The sequence below is a fragment of the Bos indicus x Bos taurus genome, chromosome 21 (genome assembly GCF_003369695.1).
Source record: "Bos indicus x Bos taurus breed Angus x Brahman F1 hybrid chromosome 21, Bos_hybrid_MaternalHap_v2.0, whole genome shotgun sequence".
NCBI classification, from domain to species: domain Eukaryota; kingdom Metazoa; phylum Chordata; class Mammalia; order Artiodactyla; family Bovidae; genus Bos; species Bos indicus x Bos taurus.
In genome coordinates this window covers 64,871,764-64,886,401 of record NC_040096.1, presented here as the reverse complement: position 1 = coordinate 64,886,401, position 14,638 = coordinate 64,871,764, and the positions used below count along the sequence as shown (strand labels likewise).

The 14,638-nt window shown below is 50.6% G+C and overlaps 1 protein-coding gene across 16 annotated transcripts in view; it reads right to left on the bottom strand.

The window, feature by feature from the left end:
• EVL (Enah/Vasp-like) overlaps nucleotides 1-14,638 on the bottom strand; it is a 147,230-nt gene that overhangs the window by 51,843 nt on the left and 80,749 nt on the right. Inside the window, exon 1 of one of the 16 annotated variants that reach the window (XM_027520716.1) lies at nucleotides 10,633-10,807. The exons of 12 other annotated variants lie outside the window; for them this stretch is intronic. In XM_027520716.1, coding sequence (XP_027376517.1) covers nucleotides 10,633-10,643 — 11 coding nt within the window. In that variant the 5' untranslated portion in view covers nucleotides 10,644-10,807. Of the gene's footprint in view, nucleotides 1-158; nucleotides 188-2,360; nucleotides 2,450-10,632; nucleotides 10,808-14,638 lie in introns of those variants that run through there. 3 more of the 16 variants (XM_027520711.1, XM_027520704.1, XM_027520710.1) reach the window with 3 other exon arrangements.

Below are 14,638 nucleotides of genomic sequence, written 5' to 3'. Positions count from 1 at the left end.
GGACCACGTGCAGACTACGATTATGTTAACAGTAATCCGGGCAGGTGCACAGACACCCATGCGTACATGCTGCCTCACCGCACGTTTCACGAGTCTCTCCGTGTGCTCCACAGCAGTCTAGCCAAGGACTTCGCATCCAGACCCCCAGCCCCAAATACCTCCTCCTCGCCATCTCGATCGCGCTGCTGCACCCTCAGCTCTGCCCTGGGGAGCGGGAGTCGGGTCCACCTGACGCCAGCTGCCCCAGCCCGTGTCGAGGGCTGTCTGTGCTCATGCGTGTTGGGAGTGTATGACATGGGTTTTTACTCTGCGATCGTGCTATACTTTTTTTTTTTCATGATTCATTATTCATTCAACAAACAAATAAGGGGAAGTCAGTGATGAACCAAACAGGCAGGGGTTTTCCCAGAAGACGGCCATCTCATATTGGCAGGGAGAAGCAAGCAAAACAAAGGGATAACCAGGGACTTCTCTGGGTGCCCAGTGGCGAATACTCTGTCTGCGCTTCCAATGCAGGGGGCCCAGGTCTGATCCCTGGTCAGGGAACTAGATCCCACATGCTACAACTAAGACCCAGCACAGCCAAATACACACCTAAAAATAATTTTTTTTTTTTTTAAAAGAAAGCCAAACACAGCACTATGCTCTGCCTTCTCTGAGTTCTGGAGCCTGAAACTGTGTCTCTTTTAGGAGAATATTAACAAGTTATTCTTGCCTGGAGAATCCCAGGGACAGAGGAGTCTAGTGGGCTGCCATCTATGGGGTCACAGAGTCAGACACAACTGAAGCGACTTAGCAGCAGCAAGCTGCTGCTCCCCTGGCTGAGCTGTTGGGGCCCTGTCCTCAAGAAGTCTGCTAGGAATCAGAGTGAACTGTACACAGAATCAGCAGACCTTGGTCCAGGTCAAGTCAGAGTCCCCCTGATGTAAACTAACTACTAGCCAGGGTTGGGGCTAAGTGTGCCACTCACTGCTGCAGCTGCGCTCAGGCTCATGGGGAAGGGAGTGAGCAGGTGCGCGCGGATGCCGGCTCAGGAGCTGGGAGGGACCCTGAGACGCAGCACGGGGTTAGCAAGGCACAGGTGCGATCAAGTCAGGGGATCTGAGCCGAGGCCCCAGCTGCGGCACTCACTGGCATGGGACGCAAAAGCCCCGAGACGCCCCTGGGGGAGCAACCAGGAAGGACGCATGTGGGAAGACCCTGTGCGATGGCCTGGAGGAGCGCCCTTCAGTTCACCTGCAAAGAGCCTGGCTCCACCAGGGGTCCCAGCTGCTGCCCCGGACACCCACTACGTCTGCACAGAGGCCATGTTCTCTGCCAACGACTAAATGGTGACAAGGCGACCTGGTCCGTGGTGGGGGCGGGGGATTGTCCCCAGGGGAAACCTCCTCCTCAGCCTGGCCCGAATCCAAGATGCTTCCTCCTCAGTTCTTCCTGGCCCCTCTCCCCCTGCAGACCTGTCTCGTGGCCTGAGGCTCTGTGGGCCTCTCTGCTCCCTCCATCCTTCACTGACCTCTGGTAACTAACCTTCCTCAGGGTCTTGGGGCCTGCCTCTTAGAAGACCCAAAGAGACACAGCCTGCATGGTGCAGGCTCCCCGCGGGCAGGAACACGTAGGTCTCGTTCTCTGCAGTCTCAGGACCCTGGCACGGAGCAGGGCCTGATGACCAGCCCCTGTGAAGAGAGCTGTGGAGAGGACCCCACTCTCTCCCGCACAACACGACCCATCTTCTAAAGCAGCCCTAGCGCCCACCAAGCCTCTGATGGAGTTGTCAGCTACAGGGACTCCCTGCTCTATAAACCAGCCCGTTTTGCTGCAGAGCAGCTTGAGTTGTCCTTGTCCTGAGGGACAGTCCACTCCACACCCTCCAGAGGTGCAAAGGTGTTCCAACAGTTCTGTCTGAACCAGTGGACAAGTTGAATGAACGTCTTGGCTCTGGTATCCATTGTTCACATGACAAAGCCACCCCACTCTACTCTAGGGAGTCCTCCTGGTCACATGCTCTCTCGGGGTCTGGGTCCCACTATTGCATGACCCTCTTGTCTTCATCTGACAAGCACAGATGCCAGTGAGGAGTCAAGACACATTCAGCGATGCAGAGCTGCCCTCAGCGACCTCAGAGCTACTCAGGAAGGACGACGAATGATCACACACCTTCTCGGCCTGGAGGGCTTGGGGGAGCTGGGGAGACTTTCTGAAGAAACTGCAGTGTGGGTTTAAAGATGCAGAGCTGTCAGCCCCAGGCAGGTTCAGGAAGGGGATGTGGGATTCTAGGCGGGGAAGGCCAGCAGAGGTGGGGGTGATGGCGGGGCAAGGATGGTGTGCTGCATGCGGAGCCAACTCTGCAGCCCCACACACACCTCTGGGGCTGCTCAGTGGAGATGATAAGGCATGGATCCACCGGTGTGCTTGCTCCTCGGAGATGCTGAAACATCAAGCACTATTTTTAAAGTTGTAATTATAGTCACAGGCTCCTCCCCCCCCACTTTTTTTTTTAGAACTTCAGGTTCAAAATTAACTTGTAGCTTTAAAAAAAAAAAAAAAAATCCCTCTTTTTGGACTTCCCTGGCCGTCTAGTGGTTAAGACTCTGCATTTCCAATGCAGGGGCGCAGGTTCAATCTCTGGTCAGGGAACTAAGATCCCACATGCTGCACGGCATGGCCAAATATCCCTAATTTCCCCCCATTTGACCAGTGTTTATCTGTCTCTGCTTATTTTATTACCATTAACAAAACCTAAATGCAAGGAAGTACTTCTTTACTTAAGATACACCTTATTATCCCATTGGGATTTTTGTTTTGTTTTATAGGAGTCAGCATTTTATTTATTATTTTTATTGAGATACAACTGCCATATAACATCATACTAGCTTTAGGAGTACGAAATGTTTCACTATTTGTTTATATTGCAAAATGACCACCACAGTAAGTCCTGCTATTATCCATCACCATATCTAGTTATACATTTTTTTCTTAATAACTCTTGATTACTACTCAGCCTACACACTGTCTCCGAGCACCATACATTCACTGTCTTTTAACAGCTCCACTTGTGAATATGAACCTCTGTGCTACACACACATTTCCCAGGCACCAGACACTTCACTTGCCCAAATCAGTTTTTTTGAGGAAAGTTAATTTGGTAGATGGGGCCTCCCTGGTGGCGCTGTGGTAAAGCATAGCTTCCACGTGCACCAGTCGGTGGACCCCTGCCCCACCACTCCCTGCTTGACCGGGAATGAGCCCTCTGGACCCCGAGTGGGCTGGCAGCGACACCCTATCCCAGCCACACTCTTTCCTGTGCAGTCAACATGGAATCCTTTCCACTCTACAGACACCTTTCAGGGCCTTTCCAGGCATTTACTACAACAATTTGAAGGACAGAGGATGATGTCTTAAAGTTAGGGTGTGTGTTGCGGCCGACTCTGTGATCCCATGGACTGTATCCCGCCAGACTCCTCTGTCCACTGGATTTTCCGGGCAAGAATACTGGAGTGGGTTGCCACTTCCTCTTCCAGGGGGTCTTTCTGATCCAAGGATCGAACCTGTGTCTCCTGGGTCTCCTGCACTGGCAGGTGGATTCTTTACCACTGCACCAACAAGGAAGCCCTAAAATTCGAGTAAAATGATGCAAACCAAGAAGGGAACAGACAGCAGTAAGGCCAACCATAAGAGGCTTGCTGGAAAGCCAAGCCCAGGGTTGAGCCTGACACAGTCCAGCACTTGGACCTGGAAGAACTGGCCCCGCGGCACTGGGTTCATCTCTGCCTCTCAGCAGGGCTCTCACCCGTCCGTCCTGCTTCTCAGCGCCTGTGTTAAGCGCCCGTCTGCCCCACTAGATGACGAGCCCCTTGGCGGGGGGCTTTCCCCTTTTAAAGGGGTCCCTTGTGTGCTGCACACTGTTCTAACTGTGCACGAGTGCACTCATGGTCGTGTGCCCGTGGGAACACTCCGCCTACAACCCTACTCTGTGTATTCTCAGAGAGGCAGTGAGTAACTGCCAAACAGAAGCATCTGTCGCAGATTACCATCAGTGCTGTGGGTCTCACTGCGGCCTGGGATCTCGAGTCAGGAAACCGCAAGGCTGAGGAGGGCCTGCTGCAGAGTGAGGCTCCCTGGAGGCCGGTGGGGGAGAGATCCGCTGCTCTGGGAAGGCGCGCGCTGCCCCCCGGGTCCCCTAAGGAGCGCACTCGGGTCCGGTCACGCCTCACCCTCCCTGCCGGCCCTGCTTAGCCCGACCCAGCGGGTCCGCTCCTTCCAGATGGAACATGTCCTCACACTGTCCCGAGGCTGACCATGTTGTCCCAGTAGGACTGACAACCCGGCTTTGCCGGGGACTGAGGGGCTTCCTGGGAGGTGGGGCAGGATGCTCAGCGCTAAGACCAGGACAGTCCCAGGCACAGCGGGGGAAATGGTTAGACAACCAGGAGGGCCCTCTCCCTCTCCCCTGAAAACACGCTGAGCCTGAGCCTGGCTGCTGTAAGCCGATAGGAGCTGGCACCCACTCCCGACTCCCAGCTGCTACCTCCAGCTCTCGTTTTCTCTTCCATCAAGCTGAGAAATATGATACCTGGGAAGACAGACCTGCACAACAGTGGCAGGTACAGCAGGTGGTGTGAAGAAAGGTCACCCAGAGGCTATTCAGTGGGGCTGCGGCATCGCCCTCTCAGGAGGCGACACGGGAGGGCACGTGGGCACAGCAGGGCTCAGAGGCCCAGCGTGGGGGACGCCCCTGCAGCACGGCCCGAGCCTCTGGCGGGTGAGCCTCCACCCGGGGGCTTGGGTCACAGGCAGGACCCGACGGCCCGCATGCTGCCAGGATGCTCAGGGTGACTCTCCAGGCTACCCCAGGTCTCGCCTCATGCCGACGTGCCGTCTGCTTAAGCCAGCACCTCCCTCATCCGGGACCATCTCTCTTCCCTACACATGGTTTGCATCCCACCATTTCAGCTCAGGTCCGTGCTACTGCCTCCAGAAATCCCTATCCCACTCACTGCCACTGTCCTGAAGGTCTGTCGATTTTCTGTTTTCCACAAGGCAGGTTTTTTTGTGTTTTAAAAATATCGTTCATCTCTGGAGCCCCAGTGACTGGGACCTAGTGACTGCTCAATAATAATCTTTGCATAAATGCTTGCTTTTGGGTGTGCCTAGTTTTGCCAGTTATCATATTTCTCAGCCTCTCTAGGGATTCTTTGGTGGAGGTGAGGGGTAGGGACTGGGTCACTACTGCTTTCTCTTCCTGCATCAATCTCACAAATAAACCAAGAGAACACCCCTTTTTCTGAGTACTGACTATGCGTCAAATATATGCCCACACCTGGTATTAGAAACTGGATGTCTGAACAGAGCCGTGGTCTGCGTCCTGAAGGGGAGGCGCATGGCCCACCGCGCTCCAGGAGTGCAGAGGGGGGCGGGGTGAACAGGAAGAACACAACATCCAGGTGGGAGTGGGTAGCCGTTCTATCGCACCACAGCAGGAAGCACACTCAGCTGCCTTATGTCTGAGACACAAACTTGATGACAGGAGCAGATGCCAGATCTTCCCAGTGGGAAGGGACATATCCCTTGGTAACAAGTAAATCCCCTCTAGGGCAACCTTTTTTCTCTTAATGGGAACGGACCTGAAACAGATTTGATGTTTTGTTCTAAACTTAAAATGTTCATTCTGAAACAGTCGATGACTCTGAGAAGCAGGCGTGGGCTCCCGTGGTGCCGCCACCCGTCTCGGCCCAGGAACTGCAGTGTCACCTCGGAAAGCTGCTGAGCTCAAGAGGCCCCTGCACCCCAGTGTCCTCCCCTCGGCCAGTGGGAGCCGCCAGGCTAGATTCTTGCTTGCTTTTTGTAGTTCAGTCATATAACCATTTTACAGAAGTGGTCCTCAAACCTATTTCGGTCTCACGGCCCCTTTACACCCATATAAATATTTGAAGATGCTAGCTAATTATTACAGAAATGCAAATCAAAACTACAGTGAGGTATCACCTCACACCGGTCAGAATGGCCATCATTAAAAAGTCTATAAACAAATGCTGGAGAGGGTGTGGAGAAAACAGAACCCTCCTACACTGCTGATGGGAACATAAATTGGTGCAGCCACTATGGAGAACAGTATGGAAAAAAAACTAAACTAAAAACTAAAAACTAAAAACAAAGTTGCTATATGACCCAGCAATCCCACTCCTGGGCAGACATCCGGAAAAAACTATAATTAAAAAAGATACATGCACCCCTCTGTTCAGAGCAGCACTACTCACAATAGCCAAGACATGGAAACACCCTGCATATCCACCAACAGAGGAGTGGATAAAGAAGATGCGGTACATACATATGGCGGAGTATTACTGAGCCATACAAAAGAAGAAATCATGTCATCTACAGCGACATAGATGAACCTAGCGGAGAAGGCACTGGCGACCCACTCCAGTGCTCTTGCCTGGAAAATCCCATGGGCGGAGGAGCCTGGTAGACTGCAGTCCATGTGGTCGCTAAGAGTCGGACACGACTGAGCGACTTCACTTTCACTTTTCACTTTCATGCACTGGAGAAGGAAATGGCAACCTACTCCAGTGTTCTTGCCTGGAGAATCCCATGGACGGGGGAGCCTGGTGGGCTGCCGTCTACGGGGTCGCACAGAGTCAGACACGACTGAAGCGACTTAGCAGCAACAGCAGATGCACCGAGAGATGATCATGAGAGACAAATACCGTACGATACCACTTATATGCGGAATCTAAACTATGACACAAGCGCACTTATCCAGGACGTGGAAACAGACTCACGGACACAGAACAGACTTGGGCTTGCCAGTGGGGGCCGGGGGGGGAGGACTGTGGTCTGGGATGAGCAGAGGAAAACTCCTGTAGAATGGACAGACAAGGCCCTGCTGCGTAGCACAGGGAGCTGTACTCAGCATCCCGTGACGAACCACAATGGAAAAGAAGATGAAAAAGAAGGTATATACACGTGTAATCACTTTTCTGTGTAGCAGAAATTAACACAACATTGTGAATCAACTGCACTTCAATAAAATAAGCTTTAAAAAATTACTGAGGGAGCCAGAAAGCTTCCGTTTACGGAGATTAAGTCTATCTATATTTATCGTATCTGAAATTAAAACTAAGAATTTTAAAAAACGCAAGCACACATTTCCTTGGCTGTCCCAGTGACAATGTCAACACATATCATAGAGCCTCTGGAAAATTCCACTGTGCACTCATGAGACGAGACTGAAAAGGAGAATAATGTCTCAGTATTATTACAAATAAGTTTTGACTCAGAGCCCTAAGAGGGTAGGTCTTCTGAGCACATTTCAGGAACTGCTGCACCACAGGAATGAAAACACTAATCAGGCATCACTGAGCAAGACGCAGAATCTCAAATGGCGACTACGGCCCCGTTTTGTGAGTGTGCCAATTAAAGAAAGGCTTTGGTAAATGAAGAATAAATTCAGTGTCAAGCCCAAACGTCCTTTCTTCCATCCAAGCTGGTCGGGAGGGCCAGACTGCCAGGTCACATGCGGTCAAGACTGCCAGCCTCTCCTCACTCCGACGCCAGTGTCCCAGATGCCTGGACAGCTGGCCCTGCTTCTCTGGGAAGCCTGGTGGAATCCGGAACAAACACTCAGACCAACTGTTGAGAGTCTGACACCCTCAGCCTGAGCCCGTCTCAAGCCTTCCCACTCTTCCTCTCGAGGCCACCCAGCTGACAGGCCAGGTAGACACAAGGGCGGCTCCAACCTCACACACTTTCCAATTCCAATGTACGCCTGTGTCCCCGAGTCTGTGCGGAAGGGGAGCAGGGGTCAACACGGCTCGGGGGCCTCTGAGGGGATCTGGCCGGGCCAAGGACCGGGCAGTACATGCATCTCTGAGGGTAAGCTTAAAGCCTGGCAACGAGACCAGGCTGAGCCCAGCTGACCCCCTGATCACCGGCTCAGGTTCACACCTGAGTGAGTGTGCGTCATCCCCGGGGCACATGGGCAGGCGGAGACCCTGTGCCCGAACAGCTCTAGGCTGGGAGGGGAGGGGGCGAAGGAAGGATGACTGACAGACAGAAACGTGGGCACTATAGGAGGGCTGAGGAGGCCTCCTGCCTCCGTGGTATTAACAGTGGGAAACTGGAGACTACACAGAGTAACAGAGACTAGGAGCCTTGATTCAAACTGTAATTCTGGGCAAGTTCCTTTCAGAAGTTACAGATGAGCTTAGCTTTTGAAAACACAAGAGAGCTGACTTTAGACCCCAACTCTCCCAATAGTGTGCCCTGGAGCTGGTAAGCTGACTCTGCTGACCCCTGTCCTTACCAGCGCGATGGAACAGCAGCGGAAACCACAGAGGAGGTTAAATGCAACATACATCAGATCACACAGTGAGCACAGCGCCTGGTAGAGAACTGGAGACCGGGCACTGCTGTTACTTTCTCTTTTAAGGGTTCAGCTGTCAAAGTCTAGACCAGCTCTCAGGCACTTCCTGCCTCAGGACACCCAGGGAACACAACACACTCCCATGAGATGCTCTGATCAGAACACGACAGCAAAGTTTCAAGACGCTCTTCAGTGACCGGGCTCCACAGCCCTGCTGCACGAGCAGCCCCGCTGACACCCTGAGGGCCGGCGGCCTCTCGGGGCAGGGCGGGGAGGGGGCGCCAGAAAACCTGGCCTGCGGTTTGGCTGGGCCACTCACTCACTCACGGAGTTCTGCCCTGACTCTGGGCCTCAGTTTCCCCATCCGTGCACCTCAGAGCTGGACTAAATCAGTAGTTTTCAGATTTCAAGGTATTATCACCAGCAACAACTTTTTTTCCCCCTTAAAGAAACATGGAGGAATACTTAAAAAAAGATAAAAGAGGGTGACTCTGGTTGAAGAAGAGGCTGAAGTGCCTGAAGCTCCGCTACCCTGGGTGACCTACCGCAGGTGGAGGGGCTCGAGTTGCTTTGAAGATGGAGACTTACAAGACTGCTACGGTTTTAAAGGTTTTAAGAATGGCTCTGCTTCCTCCTCGTTTCCTTCTGATACTGTTTTCTGCCATCAGCAGCAGATAGGATGGAATACACTGAGCTCCCCACAGTGTAGCTCTCGGCTGATGATGACTTTGGTCCCTGCCCTCTGTGGACGCTGACGTGCCTTTAAAGAAGCAAGTCTTGTTTGCCACAGCTCTACCCACAAATCCCGCAAAGCTCAGGGGAATGACTAAAACGATACAAAACTGGCTGCAGGACTTCCCTGATGGTCCAGTGTAAGACTGCACTCTCAACGCAGGGGGCCTGGGTTCAATCCCTGGTCAGGGAACTAGATTCTACATGGCTCAACTAAAGATTCCACATGCTGCAACGAAGACCGTAGATCCTGAATGCTGCAGCTAAGACCCAGTGCAGCCAACTAAGGAAATGTTAGAGGAAAGGAAAACCAGCTGCAAAGGAGCAGGAGAGGCCAACTGCGCCCCTGGGCTTTGTGAGCCGCTGGGCCTGGAGGAAGGGGCTCTGGCAGCCTGGCTGAGGCCCTGCCAGGGTAGGGTGGGGTATGCTGTGATGGCCAAAGCCCTTCTGCTGACCAGGATCACTGGAGGGGCCCCTTTACTGTACTGTCCCCGTCATAACTCCCCGCAGGCCGCCTGCAGAGAGCCCGCTCGGTGTCCCGGGAGAACCTCCCGACACGGCTGTGCTGTGCTGGGTAGGCTCTCCCTCCTGGGCCTTCTCAACCAGCCGCGCGGCCCTGAGCAAAGCTCCAAGGCTGGTCAGAGGCCAGGCCTCCTTGCCCCCTGAACAGCAGTGATGACCCTTCCCAAGCTGACCACCCGACATGGTTGAAAGAATCAAACAAGAACACTGGTGAAACAGCAGCCTGGGAACTGAGAAGGAATGTTTAAAGGGGAAGGAGTATAATTTATGCTGAGACATCAGGCTGCCATGAGTCAATGAAGTTCAGTGCCCCAAATCCCAGAGGATAAAGCTCTGTCTCACGATCCAGTCCTTCATGGGGTCGCAGGGCGGGGGAGAATCACATCTGAGTCCCAATCTCACCTTCGGAAAGAGTAGCTCACAACTACCAGGGCAGGACATGGACTGGCTGGCGCCCACACATGTGCCAAACCAGTGCAGCCCAAGCCATCCGCTGCCTACACTCAGCCCCGAGTCTCAGGCAGAAGGTCGGGGCTCCGCTGTGTCAGCCCATGCGGTCTCTATCTGTACAAAAGGCACCCCAGTCCCTCCCTCTGTGCCCAGGATTCAGAGAAGACCCCGGAGCGTTCTCAGGCCATTCTAGAGAGAAGAGCACCTCTGAGCCAAACCCCAGACCCCAAGATAGCTCAGAGCCCCCACCAACAGCGCCAGGCATCTGACTTCTGAGGAAGTGCTTCTGCCACACACACACACACACACACACACACACACACACAGCGCCACTAACGACAACAGGCATCCAGAGACACAGGCTGGTGCGGCGGACAGACCAGCGGGCGGCTCCATCAAACCGTAACCGTCTGGTGGCCGTGAGCCCTCCTGCCCTCTGGCCTCGGTCTCCCTATCAGTGCAGCCGGGGGACCTGGGGAGGCTTCCACGGTCCCTCAGGCTGTTCACCACTGCGGCTGCAGGTCTGCTTCCGAGGTCCCTCTGTCCCCTGCGGTCCCCGTACTCACACAGAGGCCATGGCTGCAAGTCTGCAGGACAGGGAGCCCGAGGAGGTGAGTCCCAAGTTCCCGCCAGGCCAGCTGACCTGAGCGCACAGACTCTGGGAAGGCAGTGACTCGAGTTTTAGACTCTACTTGAAACCAAACAGGAAAAGGAAGCTGAACCAGAGACAAAGGGGAAACAAGCCCCAGTTGAGAACTGAAACCTAGGTAGAAAACAGAGACAGAGCTTGCTGCACAGAGCCCCCCAGTGTGGGCGGCCCGCGCGCCAGGCTGCAGCCTCGCGCTCCGGCACTTTCTGCACGGCGCGGCATGGAGAAGGCCAAGCCCCAGGCTCCCCACCTGTCGCGACTTGGGGCCCAGCGCCAATGGCTCCCTAGATGCCTTCAGAAAGGCACCTGGCCCATCCTCCAGTGTGCACACACGCCATGATGGCATTACAGCTGGGGAAGGCCTCACGGCTTACGCTCGAATAAACTCCGTGCTTCTGTTAGGGAGACACTTCTCATGAATGGTGACATTTCTGTCATCGGTGGCCTGAAAAGAAAATATCTGAGGGGTGATGGAAGCGTGGCCTTGTCACCGGCTCATTAAAGGAACCTGGGCTTGTTTCCTCTGCTGTAAAATGGGGTTAATCATCCTCAGTCCGCCTATCTCCACTGGGTTCTCAGGAAGATCCACTCCCGAGCTTTCATTCAGAACTGACTGAGGACCCAAGTGTCATGCACTGTGTCAGAAACTGGAGACAAAACACCGCCGAGAACGGCAGCTCTTGTCCTTGAAGGGCTTTTACTGTTTAGAAAGGCAGCGACTGGCAGGTCAGCAAATCGACACGTTGAGATGTTATTACCGACAGAGCAGAGAACAGCTGTTCCGAGTACGGCGCAAAAGAAAGGGTGCTTCTAACTGGAGAGCTGAAAGCACACTCAGTGAGAGCCGAGTGTTGAAAATGCAGTTTCAAAGATACGCATCTCCCTTTAAAAACAGCTTTAGGTTGCAAACCACAAACTTTTGACATACTGTGGGTTTTTTTCTCTTAGTTCAAAATATTTTCTGTTTTACCCTGTGACTCTTTTATTTACAGATTATTGAGAAATACTTTAATTTCCAAATGTTTGGCGTTATCCTACTTCTGTTATTATTATTTATTTCTAATTTAATGCTACTGTGGTCAAAGAACATACACAGGACTCTTTCTTCATTTTTCCTGTATGACTTTAATCCCTTTAAATTTACGGAGACTTGTTCAACAGCCCAGGAGGCAGTTGGTCTTGGTGACTGTACTACATGCACAAGAAAAGAAGGTGTGTTCTGACATTGGGCGCAGGGGTCTAAAAGCGTCCGGTAAGTCAAGGTGCTTAATAGTTTGGTTCAGATCTTATGTCCTTACTGGCTTGTTGTCACCGCTGACTTATTTCTATCTAACTTTTGTTATCAACTGCTGACACAAGAGTGTTAAAATCTTCAACCATGATTGGGGGTTTGTCGATTTCTGTCAAATTGTTTTCCTCCATGTATTTTGAAGCTCTTGTTAGGCACATATATTTTTAAGGCTATTCTATCTTCTGGATGAATGGCCCTTTTGATCAGTATAAAATGCCCCTCTTTATTGCTGCTAACACTGTCTTTAAGGTTACTGTATCTGATATTAAAGCAACCATTCAAACTTCCTTATGCTGTTTGCCTGGTATATCTTTTCTGTCCTTATTGATTTTCTCCTGCTGCTAAAACAAGTTACCACAAACTTATGCCTTGTAACAGCACACATTTATTACCTTAGTTTTATAAGATAATAGTAGGCCAGCGATCTGACACTGATCTCATGGCCTCACTGGGCTTGACCAAGGTGTTAGAAAGTTCAACAGGTTCTTCTGGAGGCTCAAAAGGAGAATAATTTCCTGGCCTTTTTACAGCTTCCAGAGGCTACCTGCATTCCTTGGCTAATGCTAGACACGTACATTATGAAATAATCACCACAATCAAGCTAATGAGCATATCCATCTCTACCTTTTAATTGGAGTATTTAGTCCATTTACATTTATTGATATGTTTGGGTGGAAGCCTATCATTTTGCTATTTTTTCTGTTTATCTCATTTGTCTTTGGTTTCCCTGTTACTCCTTTCCTGCACTCTTTTGGGTAAACTAAATACTCTTTAAAACTCCATTTTAACTTTTCTATACTGTTGATTTTTTAGCTATTCTTCTTTACATTATTTTTTAGAGGTCTTTCTAGGGATTTAAATACACATTCTTAACTTTGCACAGTATACTTAGAATTAATATTACACTAATGTAAAATATAAGAACTTTACGAGTGCATAAATCCACTCCCATCTTTAATGGTATAGTTCAGTCACTCAGTTGTGTCTGGCTCTTTGTGACCCCATGAACTGCAGCACGCCAGGCCTCCCTGTCCATCACCAACTCCTGGAGTCCACCCAAACCCATGTCCATTGAGTCGGTGATGCCATCCAACCATCTCAGTACAATGTCATATGTGCATGTCTACTTTTTAATTACGAAAAAACCTTTTATAGTTACCCACATATATTTATCCTTTATAGCATTTTTCATCCCTTCCTAAACACCTGAGTTCCTGGTATCATTTTTCTTCAGACTGAGGAACTGCCATTAGCATTTCTTGTACATCAGGGATGCTGGCAATAAAATCTCTTACTCTTCTTTTATTGGAATATCTTTGTTTTGCTTAACATACTCAAAGGCTTTTTTTTCCTGAATAGAGAATGTTGAGATTTTTTTTTTCTATCAGCACCTTAAAACTGCTGTTCTACTATCTGCTGGCATCCACAGCGTCTGACAGAAGTCAGCCATCATTCACATCATCATCCTCTCTATGTAATCTTTCTTCTGGCCACTTTTAATATTTTCTCTTTTTCTTTGGTTTCCCGCAGTTGTGACGATGATGGCCTTAGGTGTGGTTCTCTTTATATTTATCCTGCTAGGGGTTTACTGGAATTCTTCGATGTTTAAGTTCAGGCTTTTCACCAAACATGGGACATTTTTTTATAATTATTTCTTTAAACAATTTTTTCCTGTCTTATCACTCCCTTTTCCCTCCAGAATTCTGATTATACGTATGTAGACCTCTTGTTATTATCTCACAAGTCACCAAGGCTGTTAATTTTTTTCAGTACTATTTTCCTATTTTTCAGATTAGATGATTCCTATTGGTTAGTTTCGGAGAAGGCGATGGCACCCCACTCCAGTACTTTTGCCTAGAAAATCCCATGGACGGAGGAGCCTGGTAGGCTGCAGTCCATGGGATGGCTAGAGTCGGACACAACTGAGCAACTTCACTTTCACTTTTCACTTTCATGCATTGGAGAAGGAAATGGCAACCCACTCCAGTGTTCTTGCCTGGAGAATCCCAGGGACGGGAGGCCTGGTGGGCTGCCGTCTATGGGGTCGCACAGAGTTGGACACGACTGAAGCGACACAGCAGCATTGGTTAGTTTCCAAGTCCACCAACACTTCCTGGTGCCGTCTCTGATCCACCTGTAATCTAATCCAGTGAATTTTCTGGCTGGGCCATGCAGCTTGCAGAGTCTCGGTCCCTTAACTAGGGACTGAATCCATGCCCCCTGCTGTGGGAGCATGAAGTCCTAACAAATGGACCACCAGGGAATTCCCTCATCCAGTGTATTTTAAAACTTTATTTCTAGACTATAATTTCCATTTGGCAAATTTTTAATAATTTCCATTTCTCTGTCTCCGTTTGCTCTTTTTATCCATTGTTCCCTTTAAGTCTTTGAACATTTTTATACCAGCAACTTTGAAGTACTTGTCTGCTAGTTCCAACTTCAGAGCCACCTGTCTACTGATTTTTCCCCTTAAGTATAGGTCGTATCTTCTGACTGTATGTCCATGAATTTATACATCTGACATTGTTATGATACACTCAGAGTCTGGATTATGGTGTCTTCCTTTAAAGGTATTGAGTTTGTCCCGGCTGTTAGGTAAATTATTGGCAGGTCTTTTTAGTGCTATCAAGCT